At 34.9% G+C, this 22,153-nt stretch overlaps 1 protein-coding gene across 6 annotated transcripts in view; it reads right to left on the reverse strand.

The window, feature by feature from the left end:
- Window positions 1–22,153, reverse strand: part of LOC128858087 (neurobeachin-like) — a 224,683-nt gene that overhangs the window by 63,621 nt on the left and 138,909 nt on the right. For 4 of the 6 annotated variants that reach the window (XM_054094044.1, XM_054094043.1, XM_054094042.1 and 1 more), the window contains 5 exons: window positions 19,468–19,838; window positions 16,325–16,639; window positions 15,529–15,636; window positions 12,099–12,246; window positions 8,009–9,259 (listed from right to left, as the gene is read on the reverse strand). In XM_054094044.1, coding sequence (XP_053950019.1) covers window positions 8,009–9,259; window positions 12,099–12,246; window positions 15,529–15,636; window positions 16,325–16,639; window positions 19,468–19,838 — 2,193 coding nt within the window. The remainder of the gene's footprint in view (window positions 1–8,008; window positions 9,260–12,098; window positions 12,247–15,528; window positions 15,637–16,324; window positions 16,640–19,467; window positions 19,839–22,153) is intronic. The other 2 variants (XM_054094041.1, XM_054094045.1) reach the window with 2 other exon arrangements.

Raw genomic sequence — 22,153 nt, forward strand, 5'->3', positions numbered from 1 at the left:
GAAAAGTGCGCCTATGCTCCTTTGATTTCTAAATTATTTTAACTTATCTACTAGCATATACAATTTTGAAGTCAAAACTGGTAAATATTTGAATTGAGTAAACTTTTCGACACTACAGTTGTGGGATTTCTGAACGTCTACAGAGTTTCAGCATTTAAGTATCTACAAGTAGAAAGCTTTCGATTAATACCGTTTGACAATTTGATCTTTTGTAACTACTACCAAGTACTACTTACATTTCGACTAGTTTCGAACTAGTGAGTAACTAGCTCCCATTTGCTGAAATGTTCATAGTACTGAACCATACATTTTTTGAACAAGTTCAGTTTTTCACTATAGGAACTTTTTTTCTGAAGTCTGATTTCACTGGTTTTGAACTAGTGAGTAACTAGTTCCTATTTGGTGAAATGTTGCTAGTACTGAAGCATGAGTTTTTAAACAGGCTCAGTTTTTCACTGCAGCGACTTACATTTTTATCAGGAAATTCTAGAACTAGTGAGTAACTATATTAGTTCCCAATTGGGTAAAAATATCCTAGCACTGAACCAGACATTTTGGTTTTGTTTCAGTTTTTTACTACAGCGACTTACTTGTTTGATGTCGAACTTCACTGGTTTTGAACTAGTGAGTAACTAGTTCCCATTTGGTGAAATAGTCATTGTACTGAACCCCCAATTTTTAGACAAGTTCAATTTTTCTCTACAAGGACTAACATTTCTGTTATAGAATTTCACTGGTTTTGAACTAGTGAGTAACTAGTTCCCATTTGGTGAAATGATCTTAGTACCGAACCATATGTTTTTGAACAAACAATTTCTCAGTATAGAAACTTCTTTTTATACCAAATTTCACATGTTTTGAACTAGTACGCAACTAGTTTCAAATTTAGTGAAATTGTTCTAGTACTCAACCAACAATTTTTAGACAAGTTCAGTTTTTTACTACAGCGACTTACATTTTTGACACCAAATTTCACTGGTTTTGAACTAGTTCTCAATTAGGTAAATTAGGTCTTACTACAGAACCAGTGTTTAGACTAGTAGAGTTCTTCTCTAAAGTGACTTATTTTCCTGACGTATTTGGCAAAATATTATTCTAGTACTGAAATTTCGTTTTAATACCGTTCAACTCAATTATTTCTTGCACAGCTAGAATTCTATTTTCTGATAGCAAATTTCGCTTTGCAGACTTTCCTGTGAGATATTATTTTATTTGTACCTGCGCCTGCACCTTAAGTATGAAGTATGCGAGAATACCCGTATGTGCACATGCATAAGTCCAAAGCTGTGCCTGTCAGTTGCACATGCTTCCAGCAAATCGCACACATACACACACACTCTCAAATATACGAGTAAAATGGTTTTTCTAGTTTATGAGGTCTACCACTTGCCTCCCCTTCATTCAGCCATCAAAGCACAAGTTCCCTCCATTAGCGCAGTGTTGAGCTTTTCGGTAGTAAATTAGAATTTGCATCTTAAAATTATTATTGTCGTTGTTGTTGTTGTATCTGTTGTTGTTGCATAATACATCTTACATATTTGTACTATTTCAAGCTCTTGCGGAGTGCTGTCATCATCATTTGCAAGCAGCAAATGCATTTATGCACTCAAGTAAATTTTACCACTCAGCAAATTGCACGCAGTGTTGCATTTGACACTTCAATGTGAGCACACATTTAGCCTACATACTTAGACACTCGTAGATGTGTTTATTTATGAATAATATAAAATCTTATTTGGGCGGATTAAAACTTTCAGTTTACCATCGAGCGAGCGCATGTTGCACTTTTCGGATGTTACCATAAGAAACTTTAATATTAGACTATTGGCCACATGACAGCTTCTGCCGAGAAACAAATTTTGGTAATGCAATTAATCAAGTGCTAATATTTCATTATGAAGTGTTTACACTGCCACAATTTGATAAATTTACAACCTTTGCCAAAATGAAACGCCTATTCTTGTTGATTTATTAATGAGCGGCAAATGTGTTGATTATTAATTAGTTTGGATATTCAATTTATGAAATTTACTCAGCCAAATTAGTTGAAAATTAATCACTGAATGTGGCGCTATTATGTTATGTATGAGGACTAGTTAAGGGGTTAGCACACTATATAAGTAAAGGGTGGTTAAGTTTCAAGGGCCGATGTTGAATGTGAACCACACCTAAATCTCAAGTTTTTTCTGCATTTCATTTAACATTTTTCAATTTTAGACTAACTCAATTTTAACCATGGAAAGACACACAATCGAGCAACGCGTTAAAGTTATGCAGGCTGATTATGAAAACGGGCAAACAGTGAATGACCAATTTTCGAAGAAAATCATCTTCAGTGATGAGGCACATTTTCACTTCAGTGGATTCGTCAATAAGCAGAATTGCCGCATTTGGGCGAATGATAATCCAAGAGTGATTGCCGAAAAACCAATGCACCCACAAAGAGTGACTGTTTGGTGCGGGTTATGGGCCGGCAGTTACTGTGAATAGTGTTCGCTATCGTGAGATGATAACGAACTTTTTATGGCCCGAATTGGAAGATATGGATGTGGACGATATGTGGTTTCAACAGGACGGTGCCACTTGTCACACAGCTAACGAAACAATGGCTCCTTTGCGCGAAAAATTTGATGGCCGAATAGTCTTACGCCGCGGGGATGTCAATTGGCCGCCAAGATCATGTGATTTGACACCGTTGGACTTCTTTCTTTGGGGTTATTTGAAAGAAAAGGTGTACGTCGATAAGCCAGCAACAATTCAAGAGCTAAAGAATGATATAATTCGGCACATTAACGGCATAGAACCTCAATTATGCCTCAGCGTCATCGAAAATTTGGTCGAATATTGCAATAAATCGACTGTTAAGCAATATGAAAGGCAAGTTGCGCCGTCTCGTTGGAACCGTCATGATGCCGTCAATGCTTAGTTGATTAATTTTTGGAAACCAAAATTCAGTCAGCATGCCTCGATAGCGCTTGCCATTTGGCGTAACGGCTGCTTCTTCCTCATTTCGAAAGACATAGGGGCCTATGATGCAGCTAGCGTGTAAACCGCACGTTAAATGTACGATGTGCTCTATGAACACTGCGAACATATTTTCATATTTTTTTTTAAAGTAAATTTCCGCAATGTGTAGTGTTGTTCTGGAGTTAAACGATTCGTGATGAACAGAAATGTCCAAACAGTTTGTCATTCTCAGCTATCAAACCATAGTTATCGGTATCGGTAGTTATCATGCAACTCAAGAAACACCCGATCCAACTAGTTAAATATTTTAAGAGTCCCTATTATTTTGCTGTAAATTAATTATCCAGTCAATATTGCAAATAATAAGAATTCAAATATAATTAAATTTCAAATTAAAATTTTATGAATTTCATGCAAGAGAAAAAGCGAACTGGCATGCAATGCAATTAGTTTTTTGTTTTTTTTTTTGTTTTTTTTTCTACAAGTACTAGTAGTTTGTCCAAAATGCAGCGTTGTTGTGCTCGTTGCTCGTGGATTGTGCGGAAGTAGAATTAGAATAGAAAAAATGCAATTGGCTGTGACGTGACGGTGCCGATGACAATGGAAGCAAGAAGGTAGCTTTCTTGAAAGTTGAAAGGCGCACAAAAACAGTAAATAAAAAATAAAAAAAAGACAAAATAAAATACAAAAAAGTAAACATAAAGAAGTAATGAACAACGATAAACGAACCAAAAGACGAAACAAGAAAGAAGTGAAAATGAAATGAAGAGGTGAGTATAGTTTAGTCAGAAAAAATTAGTGAAGGAAACCGCAAATTTAAACGGAAAATTTCTACTTGATAAATAACTCAATAGTAAAGACTTAGCAGAGAAAGAAGAATTGGCAAGTGAAAAAGAAATTAATTTTCAAACTTCGGCCATTTAAAGTTGGCGCCCAAGTCAAAGTGGATTAAAATGCTAACCACTCTACATACACACACCACAATGGACAACACGAAACAACAGTTGGCTGTGTGGCACGCACATAAACTCTAGAGAAGAATATCACTTAAACACAGAGAAACAAAAAACCAAGTGAAAAAAATTAAATTAAATTTAAAAAATTACAAAAAAAATACAAAAAAAAAATTACAAAAAAAAAATTAAAAAAAAAAAAAACAAAGCTAAGCATATTCCACAAACGGTATTCCATTCAACGCATACAAATAAAGTATAACAAGAACTTGACCAACGTACGAAATCGAATAAATGTACACACGTACATGCGTACATATGCGTCTATAAAGTTTAGAATTTTAGCGTCGAAAAATTAGACGATTAAGTAAAGACTGCTAACTATTTATGAAGAGCTGTTATCTATTTTTCTAGTTACATACGAGTACATCTACTCAATAAGTTAGATCATATTCGGAGCTACATAAGTACACATGTCCACGGAAATATTTGTATGAATTTAGATAAAATACTCAGCGTCGGAGTTAAATCATTGGCGCAGGCGAAGAAACACACTTTGTAAGTAATATTTTTTTCATAGCTGAAACTTTTTAATAGCAAGAGTGTAGAATTATTTTTTTCTAATAGGTGGTAATAGTTTTCAATGACTACAATTACAGATGCTCACTTAATCATCACGGATCTCAAGGAATTAAAAAAAAAATTGGTAGAAAAATATTTATCATATTAGTTTGGAGGAAAGGAACTTCACTATTTTCTCGTTAGATGGCTCCAGTGATCGATATCTCGTAAAGTATCGATCAAACAATTTAAAGTTTATGTTCCTTGTAAACGAATCATCATTAAAAAATTTGTTTGCTCTTGTTTGTGTGCTCCATTCAATTGCGAGTTATAGGCTGTTAAAAATGAAAGTCAGCAAAGAGAAAATTCGTTACATTTAACAGTTTTTCTTTAATAAAGGCGATAATGCGAAAATGTGGGCCAGGCCACGGAAATTGCGAATGATGCCGATACTGTAACAGTTAATTAAGTGCAATTTTGGTTTCGCCGATTCCCTCCAGGCATTTTGATGTAAAGAAATGCCGAAAATGTCGACAAAATCACAGAAATAATCGAAGCAGACCGGCATTTTAGTGGTCATAGCATCGCCCAGGAACTCAAGATCGACCATAAAACAGTTTTGAACCATTTGCGCAAAATTTTGAAATTTATTTATTTATTTATACAAATAGTACATAGTAAGACTAAGGTCTTTTGATAGTACTTCAACAATATTATAAAAAAAAAAACTGGAATGTTTTTAACATACAAGTTTCTTAATCTAAATTTTACACCAGTTCATTTACAAATCAATCCAATATATTTAACTTAACTATAATAATAAGAAGAGAAAAAAAAAAAAAAAATTAATAAAAATAGCAGTATGAAAAGAAAAGAAGGATTTAGAAAAGAAAAAGAAAAAAAAACAAAAATAGTACAAGTAATTAGAGAATGTAAAGAGAAATGTAATGCGCTACTTTAATGCAATCAAACACTTTTAAAATAATTATAGACTTGTGCCCTGAAGTTAGATCTGTTAAGTCCAGCCTTCACAGTGTCGGGTAATGAGTTCCACACTTTAATAGCGTTAATGAAAAATAATCTAGATGATGGTAGGTAATTAAATTTTGGAACGATGAATTTGTTGTGTCTGCGAGACCTTACTGGTATCAACTTCTCTGTCAGATAGGGAGGAGACCTGAATAATATAAGTTTGCACAAAAATATGCAATTCCTAGCAGATAAATAGCTATTAAGGCAACAGCCTAGTAGCCTTGATCTGAAGGCAGAGATATGGTCATATCTGCCAATCCCATATACATACCGCGTGGCGTTATTAAACGCCACATTAAGTTTATGGCAAGATGTGGAGTCGAGTTTGCTGTATACCACCTCAGAGTAGGTGATGAGAGGCATAATTAGCTGGAGAACTAATTTGCGCCTCGTTTTCTCTGGCGTGAATGTTGCGGAGACACTCAGCTTTGTACGCAAAAATAACGGATTTTTTCAGCAAACAGATATTAAGATTTATTGATGTATTGAATTCAAATCTGTGTTGAATCATAGTTGACAAATTTAAAATGGCGTATCCAATAGGTGCAGAATTCGTAAAATCGCATAGAAAAAAAACACACTGGCAGCCGCTTTTTTAATGAACGTTTTATAAACCATAATTTTTCGTATACTCACTAAAAAAAAATGTAACTGTTTCAAAAAACTAACCTTTTGTATAGCTTTTAGTTCGAATTGAAATATTTCGATAACTACTGGACCTATTTTATTATTTTCAAAAGCAATACGACGCATAATTCATAAGCTTTTATAACTTCCTATTTATTTAGAAGCCAGCATTAAAAAATCATTACTTCTAACCGAAAGTGGACAGGCACATCCAAATGGCGGGAAATATTTTTCCAGAGTTTCAATTGATTTTGCAAACATATTCAACACTTTTCGTATGCCTTGTTTAATTTAGAAAGCTGACAGCGTATTCGGCATAAGATTAAGGGATTCAAAATAATTTTCTTTTTCTTATTTGGTTCTACAACTGTTTCACGATTTGTATCGAGATCAAAAAAACTGCGCCGATGGGCTCTTATTTATTATTTTCTTTTATCTGCAAGTTATTCTAACTCAGTCGCAGACAGGTCTCGCAACTAAGTTCATGAACGTTCTTGTTTTCGGAGACATATTTTGATTGCCACTCTCTGGAGGTAGCCTGAAATGATTATTTTACACACGGCTTAAGCAGCTTACAGCTTCTAAACTCAGTGAAGTATTTTCTTGGGAGCGCACAAAAACTTGCTAGGAAGCGAGCTAATGTGAGAAAGCAAGTGCTGATGGAGCCACTACGACGTACTCCGTTAAAGAGCGTGCCAGAATTTATAGCTTATGTCCACCACTTAGAGCGCTATATAAATATAAAATTGTCGAACTATTCCAGCAATAGGTGCAGGGCTGGGCTTGGAACCCGCCTGGTAAAAAAACTAGCGCAAATAAAAATTAAAAAAGTCGCAGACAAATTCAATGTTTATCTCAAATTGAATTGAGACTTGTAAAAAGCTCATAACTTTTTCATGTTTGCAGCTTTTTGAAAATTATAATAAATGACTTACATATGTACATTTAAAGAATTAGTTCGTTTTTATAGAACCATCTCCAAAAGTGTAAGTCAAGATAGGAAGTAATACACCCTGATTAGATCTAGCAATGATTATTTTTGAGGGTGGGATATGTGTATATGACCCAGCACAATTAAAGGGTTAAATAATTTTTTTTTTATTCCCATTTGATCTACTAAGCGGAATTTGTCTGCTGATGAATTTTTTTACGAGGCAAGGAATTACTTCCATTAATAAAGATCGAGCGGCTTCGTTGGCTGGATCATGACGTCCGCATGCGTACAAACGTTCTGGTACCGACTGGTGGTAGCAACCTAAGAGGAAGGCCTATTTTACGTTGGGTTGTCCAACTGGCGCCGGTTAACCCGAAATCTAACGACACGCTTTGTGAAACTCGGCTAAAATTACTTAAGCGGTTGTCGTGCCAATCAAGAAGAAGAAGAATCAATTCTATATATTTTTAATTTACAAATTACTATCTGTCATTTACGTCTGAAGGAAGTTTCAGCACAGTTTTGTCTTCACGCCCTCGATTCATAATGACCAGAAGGATGCTGGTGAAGAAAGTTGTTCGAAGGCTTTTACCATCGAAATCCCTTGCAGGCGTTTCGAGACAAGGAATTTATCTGTTCAAATGGGTATCAGCAGACGGTCAATCTAGCCACTCTGCACAAATATTCCAGTTTGTTTCTTCATAAGCGTCAAATCCATGGCTAAAGAGCCATTTGTGGAAATATATTAGTATTTTTTCCATTACGATGCCATGATTTTATATACCGACACTGAGCATTTGGAAAAATTCACTAGATTGAAGTAAAACAAAAAAAAAAATAAGGTTCCAGAAAGTCTTTGTGAAAATGATAAATAAATCACGCATGTGGCCTTTGCTCTTGGCTAAAAGCAACTTTTGTTGTTGATAGGTAGTACCTGTTCCGATATTGGTGCGTCCATTGTAACGGTAATTGTTATTCAAGCCATTATTCTTATATGGCAGGGTTGCAGCTCCACTGACGACACCACTACCGGCCCCAGTTGTTACGCCCACACCACCAACGCCAACACTAACACCAATACCAACACCAACACCAACACCGACGCCAACGCCACCCAACATATGACCGCTGCTACCCGTGCTGGCATCACGCAGCGCAATGCCACGCATGCCATTACTGTTACAGTTACTGTTGCTTAGAACGAGGCTATTGTTGTTAGACGCACCATTCACTGCCCCACCAACACCGGTGGCATGTGCATGCGCATGTGTGTGATAATCGACGGCGATGCCGTTCTGATGTGCAACGCCACTGCCGCCATTACCAGCGATACTGCCACCATTCATCATGACGCCGCTTGGCCGCATATATTGGTGGTATACACTGCCGTTCATATCGCCAGCATTGCCAACAAAGTGTTGCTGATGGCTATTGGCTGTCATTGTTGCATTTTGTGGCATGCTCTTGTTGCCACCGATTACTCCACCACCACCACCGTTAACCATTTGATTGCCAATGCCATTCATCATACCATAATGCTGTTGGAATTGTTGTGGCGGTGGCTGTTGTTGTTGCTGTTGATGGTGGTAGTGATGTTTCTGTGCATGCCGCTGGTGCTGGTGTGCGGCAACATGTTGATGTGCGTGCTGATGCTGTTGCTGTTGCTGGTGATGACGTGTTGTTGGCTGCGAGGCCAAACTCGACAATGACGACGAGGATGCCGGCTGTGAGGTGGCCGATGACGAGGCCGAGGAACTTGTTGACTGTGTGGCCAATGGCGGTGATATATTTCCAGCGTAATTACTGCTGCCGTTGCTGCTGCCGCCGCTCATTGTATGATTGTGCAGCTGTTGTTGCTCACCGTAGTATGTTGGATGTTGGTGCTGTTGTTGTTGTTGTTGCTGCTGCTGATGTTGTTGTTGCAAGGAGGCATAGTGATGATTGTAGCTGTGCTGTTGTGCCAGCTGCTGCTGGTGTGGCGATGAAGCCATTTGTTGTTGCTGCTGCTGCTGCTGTTGTTGCTGGTAGTAATGTTGATGCAATGTTTGCGATTGCTGTTGCTGTTGTACATTCGATGTTGTCGTTGTTGTCGCCGAAGGCATGTGATTTTGATGAGAATTGTTGGGCAAGAATTGTGGGTACACATGGTGCGACCACTGGGGGAAGAGCGGGCGACCTGAGGGTTCTAATACCATGTCGCAGGGGGTAAGGTGGGGCAGAGATCAAATAGTCCAGTTTATTAGCAACCGTAGTTGCAGTGGAAACGGGTAATTTTGAGAAGCGAAGAGAAAAGTGGAGGGGAGTAAAGGAAGTATATAAAAATGGATATTGCAACAAAAAGTAATGGCAATGGTAATGGTTAAAAAGGTGGTTATAATGATAATTGCAATGGGAATAAGAATAGTAATGGAGTGTTAATGGAAATGGTAAAATTTGAAGTAATGTTAATGATAAATGCGAGTGGCAACGGTATTGATGATGGTTGTAATTATCATGGCAATGATATTAGTAATGGAGCGTAAATTATTATTTTAGTAGGGGATGCAAAGGTAGATGAATATTAATTATGGTAGTAATGTTAAATATAGTTAGTAATGGTAATGGAAATGGTAATTGTAATGGTATTGGTAATAGTATTGGTAATGGGAATGGTAATTTTAAAGGTAATAGTATTATTAATGGTAATAGTAGTTGTAAAGGTAATGGTAATTGTAATGGTATTGGTAATGGTATTGGTAATGGTAATTTAAAGGTAATAGTATTGTTAATGGTAATAGTAGTTGTGAAGGTAATGGTAATTGTAATGGTATTGGTGATGGTAATGGTGATGGTAGTTTTAAAGGTAATAATATTGGTAATGGTAATAATAGTTGTAAAGGTAATGGTAATTGTAGAGTTAACAGTATCGGTAACGGTAAGGTTAAGGTTAATGCAGTGGTAATGATTTTTATATTGATTATTGTAACATTAAAAATAATTGTAATAACGTGTAGCAGAGCAGTGGTGATGGTAATGGTAATAGTAATGGTATGGGTATTAGTAATTGCGTTGGGTATAGTGATGGTAATGGTTATGGAAGATTAAAAGAGTAGTGGAAGCGGTAATGTTAATGATAATGGCAAAGGTAATTAAGAAATTATAGCAAAAATAGTAGTAACGGTAATTGTAATCACATTAGTTGCATGAGTAAGTAGTAATCGGAATGGTAAAGGTAATAGTATTGGAAATGGTAATAGTAATAGATAGTATTGATGGTAATGTGATTAGTGATAGTGGTAATGGTAACGGTTTTGTTATTATGGTAACGGTATTGGAAATGGTATTTATAAATGCGATGGAAATGTTAATGGGAATGATAATAAAAAAATATTTAGTAGAGGTAGTAATGGAGAAGAGGATGGTAAGGTTAATAAAAATTATAAAAGTACAGCAGTAATGGTAATGATAATGAAAAAGGTAATGAAAACGTTGAAGCAGAGGTAGCCGTAACGATAATGGTAAGGGAAAGGAAATTGTAATGATAATGGTAATGGTAATGACATTTAGTCGCAGGTGTAAGTAGTAAGGGTAATGGTAATGGTAAGGGTAACCACATTGATTGCATGAGTAAGTAGTAATAGGAAAGGGTATTGTAATGATAGCATTGGTAATAATGATATTGGATTTTTCGTATTGACATAGCGGAGAGTTCACAACATTTTTTTTTTTTTCGCCATTTCAGATCGTCGCAATCGTACAATTTGTTTAATTTCGATGAGAAATCGAGAGATGCGGTATGAAAATAATAAAAAAACAAGCGTGTTTCACATGAATTTACCAGACCACAGTTATAAAATCGTCAGAAATTACAAAATTCGTGAAATACCGAAGTGATGGAGAAAAGGTGATTCACAATAAAAACACACACGATCACAGCACGATACACATTTTTAGGGTTATATACATGATTTTTCATAAAAATTGAATAAAGGATAATAGGGGATTTTGCGAATTAACATTCGCAATTAATCAAATAGTCATCACATTTTTTGTTGTTGTTGTATGTAATATTTTGGATTTGATGATATCATTCAAATGAATTCCGAAAATAATTGTGCCAAATGGTTGTTTTTGGCATTCAGTAAATGTTTCATGTTTTGTTTTTTTTTTTTTAATTACAAAAATCCGAACAAAGCAGCGTGAAATAAAGTTCAAAGAAAAAGAGAAAGAGAGAAAATATTTGGGAAATAACGATTAGCAATACTCGCTGTCAAATATTGAAATAAACATGAAATGGTTGGACAAAAAATTTTAAAAAAATCATAATTTAAATTTAAGTATAAAAGTATAACTGACTTTTTGAAACGGATTTTTCATTCAGGATACAACAATCGTTCTGAATGGTTAGAAATTTGTATTCATTTGGTCAGTGTAAATATAAATAAAATTGACGTCCAATACATTTAAGAGGGTAACAAGTTTTACACAAATAAAAAAAGAAACTATATAAAAAAATACGTACAATAAAAATTAGAATAGAAACTTAGATTAAAAAAAAAAATACAATAAAATAACTAAACTAAGTAAATTCTATTTATGCTTGATTGTGACTGCAATGTTCGCTAATTTATGTACAGTAGTGAAATAAACTTACTTAAAATTAAAATACGATCAATAGCTACCCCCTCGAAATAAAATCTTAAATAAAGTTTCAAAACTGTGTGAGTTTTTGTTGCTTGGATTAGTAAAATAAATAACTACCAACAATTTGTACTTTTTTGATTTTTTTTTTATGTTTTTTGTTTTTGTTAGTTGGAACAACTGAGTTACGAAAATTTGATTTCAGCACATTGAAAAAAAAACTCGATTGAGTATATAAATAAAATTAATGTGATTAAAATTTTGGTGCATTCGTAAAAACCAAAGTCAAACTAATCAAACTAACCGCAAAGAGAAAGAAAATGAAAACAAAGAGTATAAAAAAGTATACCAAAAATATTTTGTAGCAGAACTAAGCAGTTTAAAAATTTGTTGGCAACACTTACCGGCTGCAGAACGTTGCATTACGGGTGATTGGCGCTGGATTTGCGGTTCCGCTGGCGGTTCCAATATGTCGCGATATTTGGACACCATGAGCACGGAAATGAAGTAGACGATGGCGAGTGAAAGGAACTGTGCCTGTTTGGTTTCCTCCTAAAAGAAGAATCGTTGTTATATTGATGGCGTGGTAAGGATATCACAGACGTTAGATATAGACATGATTGCAGTTAGTGACAATTTAGTAAATTTTTCTTAAAAAAATAGTTAATCTGACGATGCATAGTTTTGAAACAATGATCCAGCACCTTAGACAGAAAAGGCGGGATACTGATTGGCATATGATCACCATTCGGTTTTAATATAGGAAATGTTGACCTTTTTCAGCAGTTTGGAAAAGCTATAACATCGTGACATAGGATAAATTTATTGTAATAAAATTATTTCGCTTTTCACAAGTAAGTTACAAATATATACAAAAACAGTTTTAATACGCTGGGAACAGTTTTTGTAGGATGGGAACAGTTTTTATAATCTGGGAACAGTTTTTATAATCTGGGAACAATTTTATAAGGTGGGAACAGTTTTTATAATTGTTCCTGTTTTTATAAGCAGGTAACAGTTTTTAAGATGGGACCAGTTTGTATAAGCAGGGAACCATTTTTATAAGCTAGGGACAGTTTGCTATAAGCTGGGAACAGTTTTTATAAGCTGAAAACAGTTCCTGAAACTGTTCTCACCATGCTATAAACTATTCTCAGTGTATATAACTAGATTTAATGTAAACAAAATAGAAATAAATGTACCTAGTAGGAGTTTTTAAGGTGAGAAGAGTTTTCAAATAAACTTTTTAAGGGAAAAATTATCGTTACATGACACGTATTATGTAATTGCTAATAACACTCGCCCCTCGGCAGGCAATGGGAAACCTCCAAGTGTGTTTCTGCCATAAAAAATCCTTATAAAAAAACTCCATCTGCCGTTCGGAGGCTGCATAAAATAGTAGGCCCCCCATTTGTGGAAAAAATATCAGGACGCAAGCCAAAAATAAAAGGAGGAGTTCGGCCAAATACCCAAAAATAGTGTAACCCCCAATTATATAACTTTCTAGCAGTAAGCAGTACCACATTGAAGGCCTGTGATATCTGGCGTGAATTCAAAAAATCGATTGCATATGAAGGATATGAGAGAAATTAAATGGCTGACCATCTAGCCAAACAAAGGGCAAACATGCGTCTAATTGGTACTGAGCGTGAGAAAAAATTCATTAAACACTGTGGGATTCTGTAGGTCACCGACAAGTGCAACAATTCTTAATGCCAGACAAAGGAGTTACTGATAAGCTACTTTCGCTCAGCAGGGTAGACTGAAGACTTTTTACTGATTACTTTACAGGTCATTAAAACCTGAGATATCACTCAAATAAAATTGATAAAATAAGACCATCATGTCAATTCTGTGAAATGGGTACCGTAAAGTCTTGCTGCATAGTTTGTCACAAAGGACCTGAATTTCATGCAAAAAAAGGGACCGTTGATATCGCCAAAAAATGATTTCCAAGGCTGAAGCCGACCCAACATTCATCAAACGCTTCACTACTGGAGGCGTGACATGGGTTTATGAGTATAACGCGCGATCCATACATCAGGCGATTGAGTAAAGGGCTGTGAGCTCCGTATGAATCAATGCCAAAAAAAAAAAACAAAAAACAAAAAACAAAACAAACTACGCCGTTCTCAGTCAAAAAAGATAGCAATGCGCACATTTTTTGTAGAATACAACGATGTTGTACATCGAATTTTTTTTTTTTGCCAGAAGGTCAGACATTTAATAAGGACTATAATATTATTTGGGCGTTATGAGACATTTGCGTACGTGAAATAATTCGCCAGTGCCATCATTATCCGTGTATTTTTGACCAACAACCAAATGAGTACCATCCAACAGCCATTGAATTCACCTGGTATGACTCCCTGCGATGTTTTTCTTTGTTCATGTCTAAGAACCACAACGAGGAACGCGTTTTAACAGCCGAAAGAAAGAAATGGAAAAATCGATAACAGCTCTGATGGTTATACCAAATCCAGAAATGTTTCGAGAGCTGGATTAAACGCTGTCATAGGTGAGTAGCAGTTGATGGGGAGCACTTTGCAGGTGATAAGAAATAAACTTTTATTTCGAATTTTCTGAATATATTCCGAGAACCCTTTGATCAAGGCGGTATACTATGATATTGAGATATCGAGTTTGAAAGCAATAAGTTCATATTGTATTAAGTCCAAAAATGTTCGACGGAGTAGAGAGGCCATAGAAAGGCTACCGCAAACAGTAGGCTGTATATCTACTGGGTACCTGGTCACAAAAGCATTATGGGGAACGAAATAATAGATGAGATAGCAAACATTGCTGTTAGACTACCTTTTTTAACAAGAAAGCGACATAGAAAAACCGCTAAATACAATATACAATGAAATGGACGACTACATGAAAAGGCTAGTGAAAGCTAGGTGGACTAATCTGACCACATGCAAAACAGCAAAAGTTATGTGTAGAACTAACGACAAAAGACTGACTCAGTGTGTACTTACGGCCTCGCGAAAATACTGTAGAACTATCATGGGTAGGTTGACAGGTCATAATCTATTGGCTGCACATGCGCTCAAGATAGGGATTGCTAACACGGACAAATGCAGGAAATGCAGAGAAGATGTTGAGGAAACTTTAGAACACCTTCTGTGCGTTTGTCCGGCATTATTAAAAACGCGACTAAGATGCCTGGGAGCCCCACTGCTTGAGGGTCTGGAAGACGGAGCTCCCTGCCCTACTTAGATTCGCCCAAAGCGCTGACATGTGGGATGTCTACTTTAGGTATTCATAGAGGTCGGACTCCATCTGATATCGCTAGGGACCAAAAGGTCTATGCGTGGCTTAAAGCCAACCAGGCGAACCTAACCTAACCTATCGAGTTTGATTATTTCTTAAGGTAGATAACGTTTAATCATTGAAAAATTTGATTTTTAGCGGATTTATAACATTTTGAAAAAAAAAAATTTTTTTCATAAAAACAGCAAATTTCACTCGACTTTGTGGCACCGTAAAATTTCAGTTGACTTACAAATTAAAAAAAGGTATAATTTTTTTCTCAATATACAACAATTCTGGTGTTGTGGTAATAAATATTTGGCACTAGACGTTGCTTTGGACCACCCTAATGTACTCGAATTTGAGACTACAAATAACTCGAAATATTCTCACGCTAAATTGGTAAAAGTTTTCATTGAAAATAAAGCCGTTATTAAAAAAAAATTGATTTTCTGACACACTAAGGCTGCAAAGTAAAGGTGTTTTATTTTAAAAAATTCATAAAAATCGCTTAAAAACTAAAGAGAGACAATGAATGCGTGTGCAGAGTCATTAGCTATTATTTGTCTTACTCACCACATCTCGATAGATAACTGCACGCAAGCGATTGACATCCATATCCTGCAAAAGCTTCTCAGGATCCTTGACTGGGGATAATTGACCTGTTATTGACTCAACAATATTCTGAAAATAAAAGCATAGCATGAGATGGTGGGTATAATGAAGGGGCAAGGCAAAATGCCAAAAGGCAAGTCATTAAGAAAGGATATGTGAAGTATTTAACTGCAGCAGTTGCAATAGCATTTGACAGCAGTCATTGACAGAGGCATTTCAGAGCACTTGCACCATGCAACCCCTGGCTTGCGCCACATATATGCATATGTGTATGTGTTTGTTTATATATGGACAAGTACACGCAGGCACACCTATACACATTCGTTAAGTACACATTGTATGTGTGCACCAAATTTGTACACACGCCCATACTAGCATCCACTAAATATGTATGCATGCATGCCTGTGTGACTGTGTGTAAATTTGTATATGAAAGTGAGTAAACCACAGCAAAGTGCACTGTGAGTGCGGCACTTGAAGGCTATAAGCCAAGACAAGGATTGCGGCTGTGAAACCAACTGCTGTTGTTGAAGCTGCGCAACGATAGGCAAAGCAAGACGTCGCGTCTGTGCAAGTTTACGTATGCAAGTTGGTGTATGTAAAAGTGCTCTTTTCAAAAGTGCAGTTTCTTTTTTATGCTGTTTTTGTTTTTTTAATATACGTTGTATAGCATATTTTATTTTTACGATTATGGCATTCTTGCAGTCTTCTTTGTTTTTTTCTACTTATTTTTTTTTATATTCCACTACTCACTCACCTTGGGCGACGCTTGTGCGCCACGTATGAGCGCCTGCAGATGTGCCGCTCCGGGTACATCGCGCGCCATTGCGCCCACATTGTAGCGTGTACGCTCCTTACACTCCAAACAATTGCGCACCGCACACGTGCACACCAAACGCAAACATTGACGCAGTATACCGCCGCTGGACATGTTCTTCTCCGCCTCGAGTTCGCCAAAATTCAACGAAGTGGCAAAGATTAGCACGTCCGCCATATTGACAAGACGTTGCAGAAAGGAGACGGCCACCTCTAGTGGCATGCCCTGAGTGGGCTCAAGCACATCCAATTCAGACTGCAAAAGAAAAGCAGGCATTTGAAAGATGCTTAAAAACAAAATTTAATAAAAACAAGCAGAAAGAAATGGAAAATTTAGCTTTAAGTACTCTGAATGTGCGCAAGTACTAAATAGTATGGATGTAGGTATATGGACGTAAATGAACACAAAGACTTTAATGTGAAAGATTTTTGTTTTAAATTACTGCATTTACTGTAGGTTTCTTACTTTTATACAAAATTTTTAAGTTTCGTTAAAAATTTCGAAATTTAAACCAAATTAATTTTTATGTTTTATTTCACAATAGATCAGCTCTGGTCGCAATGCGTAATGGCTTCTAATAATAATTTTTATGTTTATTTTTATGTTCATTTATTTGTGCCCTTAAATTTTACCAAGTTTTTCAACTTTATCAAAACTATTCAAGTTTTATCAAAAACCTCCAAAATTTTATCAAAAATTTACAAAATTTTATCAACTATTTTTTTAAGATCCTTCAATTCTATCAAAATTTTTCAAAATTTTATCAACTATTTTTTTTTAAGATCTTTCAATTTTATTAAAAATTTCTAAATCTCATCAACAATTTCGAAATTTTATCAACAGTTTTTGTTACTACGGTAGTGCTTTTTCTTAAACTAGTTTACTGGTACTTTTGAATTTTATCAAGGACTTTCCAAATTTTTTGCTAGAGTCTCTAAATTTTACCTAGAAAGTTTCTAAAATTTATTTAAAATGTTCAAATTTTATCAAAAATTATATTGACGACTTTTCAACAAAATTTTTTAATTTTCTTACAAATTTCTAAATTTTATCAATATTTTTTCTACTCTGATAGTTTTTTTTATGAAACTCATCAACTTGTCTTTTAAGTTTTATGTGTCCTTAAATTTTTTAAATTTTCCAAAATTGTATAAAAAGTTTCCAAAATTTTTTCATAGACCTCTAAACTTTATCAAAAGTTTTGTAACGCTAAAATTCAACTTCTAAATTTTACCCAGAATTTTCAAAATTTTATCAAAGTTTTTTCCAGAATTCTTTTGGAAACTTCTAAATTTTTTAAAGGTTTTTTGGGTTTTTCCTTTATTTTATTTAACTACTTGAACTTTTGAATTTTACGCAGAATTTTCAAAATTTTATCAAACCCTTTTCCAAAGTTTTTAAAGCCTTCAAAATTTTATCAAAATTTTGCAAGTTATTTCTAAAATTTTTTTAGTTTTTTTTTAATTTTTTTTTTAATTTTTTATTTTATTAAATGGCTTGAAATTATAAATTTCACTCAGAATTTTCAAAATTTTATCAAACCGTTTTTTAAAGTTTTTAAAACCTTCAAAATTTTATCAAAATTTTGCACGTTTTCTCCAAAATTTTTTTAACGGTTTCTTATTTTTTTTTTAATTTTATTTAATGACTTAAAATTTTAAATTTTACGCAGAATTTTCAAAATTTTATCAAACCCTTTTCCAAAGTTTTTAAAACCTTCAAAATTGTATCGAAAATTTTGCAAGTTTTTCCAAAATTTTTTTAAAGATTTTTTTAGGTTTTTATTAATTATATTTAATGACTTGAAATTTTGAATTTCACTCAGAATTTTCAACATCTTATCAAATTATTTTCCAGAGTTTTTTTAAGACTTTTATCAAAAATTTTGGAACATTTTCCCAAAAGCCCGCTTTTAAGGTTTTTAGCTTTTTACCTCAATTTCTTTTAATTACTTAAACTTTTAAATTTACTTACTCAGAATTTTGAAAATTTTGTCAAACTGTTTTCTAAATTTTTTTCAAAGAATTTTAAATTTTATAAAAAATTTTGAAGCATTTTTTCAAAAAACTTTTTTAAGATTTATTTCATCATTCATATTCAACTATTTGAACTTTTAAATTTCACTCAGAATTTTAAAAATTGTTTCCAATAACTTTCCGAAACATTTTAAAATACTTCTTAATTTAATAAAAAATTATTCAAAGAAATTTTAAAAGGTGTTTCAATGCTTTTTTAATTTCGTTTAACTACTTGTACTTTTATCGAATTGCAATTTATTTTAATTTTCAAACTTTTATTAAATAATTTTACCAAATTTTTTGGGAACTTCGAAATACTATAAGAAATTTTTATATAAAAATGTTTAAAGTTTTAGTTTTTTCTTAATTTCATTAAGTTAACTTTGAAGTAGTTAATACTTTTACACCTTACGCGGAATTTTCCACATTTTAACAAACAATTTTTTGAAGACTTCTAATATACAGCAAGCACTTTTTAAGGTCATTTGTACCTTTCCACTTTACCAAAACTTTTAAAATTTTATAAACCCATTTTCCAACATTTTTCGAAGACTTCTAAATTTTTTTTTTTCCAAAAAAATTGTTATAGGTTTCTTAATATTTTTTTCAAATTTCATTTAACTACTTGTACTTGGAAATTTTACTCAGAATATTCAAAATTGTACAAACAATTTTCGCAGACTTCTAAGCTTTATCAAACTTTGTTTTAGGTTTTCCAGTTTTTTAGTCTCATTTAATTACTTGTACTTTTAAATTTTTATCAGCATTTTATGACACAATTTTCCAAACTTCTTGTTTTTAATTTTATCAGCAATTTCTGAACTTTATCATTAAAATTTTTTACTCTGAAAAATTTTGTTTTCTTTTTATTCATTTAAATAGTTTTTTGTATTTAAATGTAAAATTTTACCCAAAACTTTCCACAGCTTCTTAAATTCTACCAAAAACTTTAAAAATTTCTCAACAATTTTGTTTTGCTCCAATAATTTTTGTGTCTATTTTGCATGTTTTTTTTTTTTTTTGTTTATGTTTTCTTTCACTTTTTTCCTCATCATTCACACTCACATTAGGCGATGTGGCACTTGCCAAGAGTGGCAGCAAACCGCCGCAAGCGATGATCAAATTATCCGCCAACTGCGATATCAGATGCACCGTATTTACCACAAAAATGGCATTCTCGCTCGAATTCACAAAATCCAAAACACTTTTTGTCGAGTGGCTGCGCCAAACTTGTATGTCCGTCTCCAGGGAGAAGAGCACGTCGGATAGCAACCGCTGATGTATGTAAGACCATTTGAATTCCGGTATGCGAAAGGGTGGACGTGTTGGACCAGGACTAAACATTGGGCGCGTTGAGCCTGGTTTCGAACGTTGCTGTGGCTGCTGTTGCTGCTGTTGTTGCTGCTGTTGTTGTTGCTGATGTGGATGCTTGTTATCTGGAAAGCAAAGTGAGAGTAGTGTAAATACAAATGTGTTGAAATTACTAAGAGTTGAGTGCTTAGCGGAGGTGGAGACTATTGGGTAGCGGCCAAGTTGCAAAAGTGAGCTGATGTAGTGCGTATGTACGTAGTTGTATGTATATGTGATTTACATCTACTTATATATATTTTGCAGAGGCCATATGTTCTTTTTTTCTGGTTAGTCTCATTAAAAAAGTATATTAAAATACGTCTCGTACCTAAATTGTTTTATTGGTAAATAATGGCAGCCTACACAACTGAATAATTATTCAAGTCGCCTTATGCAATTATTGCTTGTGATTACAGATACATTTACATACACTTCGACTTTGCTAATGTGGCACAATTCAAGTGTTGCAGCATTTAAAGTGTGTACCTAGCGTTAGAAGCTTGGGTTAGCTGCTAATAGTAGACAAGGTAACGCTATCGTTTTGTTCCTGAAATCAGATCAACTAATTCAAGAGCTACAGTAAAGTCAAAAAAAAAAAAAAAAAAACGCATTACGAGCAAATTTTATTTGTACCAGCAAGTTTGCGAATGGAAGACGGGAGTTTTTTTTGTTTGTTTCAAGATGTGTGATACGTTTAGGCCTTCACAAACTGTTTTCATTGTAGAATTCAAATACATATAATCTCTTGCTACAGGGTGAACGATATGAAGTGTTACCAACTTCACACTGCTTTTATCTGTAAAAAAGCTTGTGACATCAACGTCAAAATTGTTCTAATGACAGCTCAATATATTGTTAATAAGCCATCGAAAGCATTTGCGTCTCAGTTTTGTTAAATTTTTTCTGTGATGGAATTTAAACGTAATAGAGGGATTGCGTTATGTTTTGCTGGAAAATCACAACCACCCATTGTTCTTGAGCTCAGTCACCTCGAAGTGAATAAAATGTTTGTGTATCGCACTATAAAACGTTACAATGATACTGGTAGCATTGCAAAACGCTATGTAGGTGGACCAAAAAACCGCAACAACGCCAGAAAAGGTTCGGAAAGTGAAGGCTCGACTTCAACGAAATCCACGTCGAAGTGGAAGACAAATGGCCAAAGAACTGAAAATATCGCAAGACAGCATTCTACGCATATTGAAAAATGAGCTCAAGGTCAAGGCTTACAAGTTCCAAAAAGCACATGATCTTTCACCACAGCAAAAAAAGTTCGGTGCGAAAGAGCAAAGGAGCTGTTGCGCTTGCACGAACGTGGCAAATTTCCTAACATTGTGTGTTTCTGATGAAAAAAATTTCCCAATTGAGCAGTTCATAAACACTCAAAACGATGGTGTTTACTTGACCGAACGCTCATACGAGAATTTGAGCCTACGTATGGCCACTCAAATTAATTTCCCATCGCAAGTAATGGTTTGGGCCGCAGTAATCGCTGATGGACGCTCTCCAATCGTTTTTATCGAGCCTGGTGTCAAAGTGAATACGACTTATTATCAGGAAAATGTTTAGAAGCTGCTTTAGAGCCGTGGGCACGCAAACATTTCGGTCGTAGACCACGGACGATCCAACAGGACTCGGCACCGTATCATAAAGCTCGAGTGAACCAAGAATGGTTAAAAAATCATGTTCCACACTTCATTTCGTCCACACAATGGCTTTCGAATTCGCCAGACGCAAATCCGATAGACTATTCCATCTGGTCCATTTTGGAGAGCAAGGTGTGGCTAAAAAATATGCCAGTATGGATGCGCTCAAAAAAGCGATTATACGAGAATGTGCCAAAATACCTCAAGATCACATTCGTGCAGCATGCAACTCATTTTTTGACCATTTGAAGGCTATAGTCAAGGCAAAAGGTAATCATATCGAGCTGAAGTGAATATAAAGAGTGTTTTTTTAGAGGTTAGGTTTTCAAGTTGGCACTACTTTTTTCGTAGATGGTCTTTTTGACAGCTGTCACTTGATTTATGCTCAGTTTGGTTTGCCATTTCATAATGAATAGACTTACACCTGAACAACGTTTGCAAATCGTGCAAATTTGGGCCCAAAACGAGATGACCACCGATCCCGATTTTCACAAGAAAATTTTGTTCAGCGATGAAGCTCACTTTTGGTTGAATGGGTATGTCAATAAGCAAAATTGTCGCATTTGGAGTGAACATAATCCACAAGCCATTGCTGAGACGCCGTTACATCCTCAAAAAGTCACTGTTTGGTGTGCTCTATGGGCAGAGGGAATCTTTGGTCCATATTTCTTTAAAAATGAAGCCGGCCATAATGTTACAGTCAATGGAGAGCGCTATAGAGCCATGATTAATGACTTTTTCGTGCCTGACTTGGG

The sequence above is a fragment of the Anastrepha ludens genome, chromosome 3, assembly GCF_028408465.1.
Source record: "Anastrepha ludens isolate Willacy chromosome 3, idAnaLude1.1, whole genome shotgun sequence".
Classification (NCBI taxonomy): domain Eukaryota; kingdom Metazoa; phylum Arthropoda; class Insecta; order Diptera; family Tephritidae; genus Anastrepha; species Anastrepha ludens.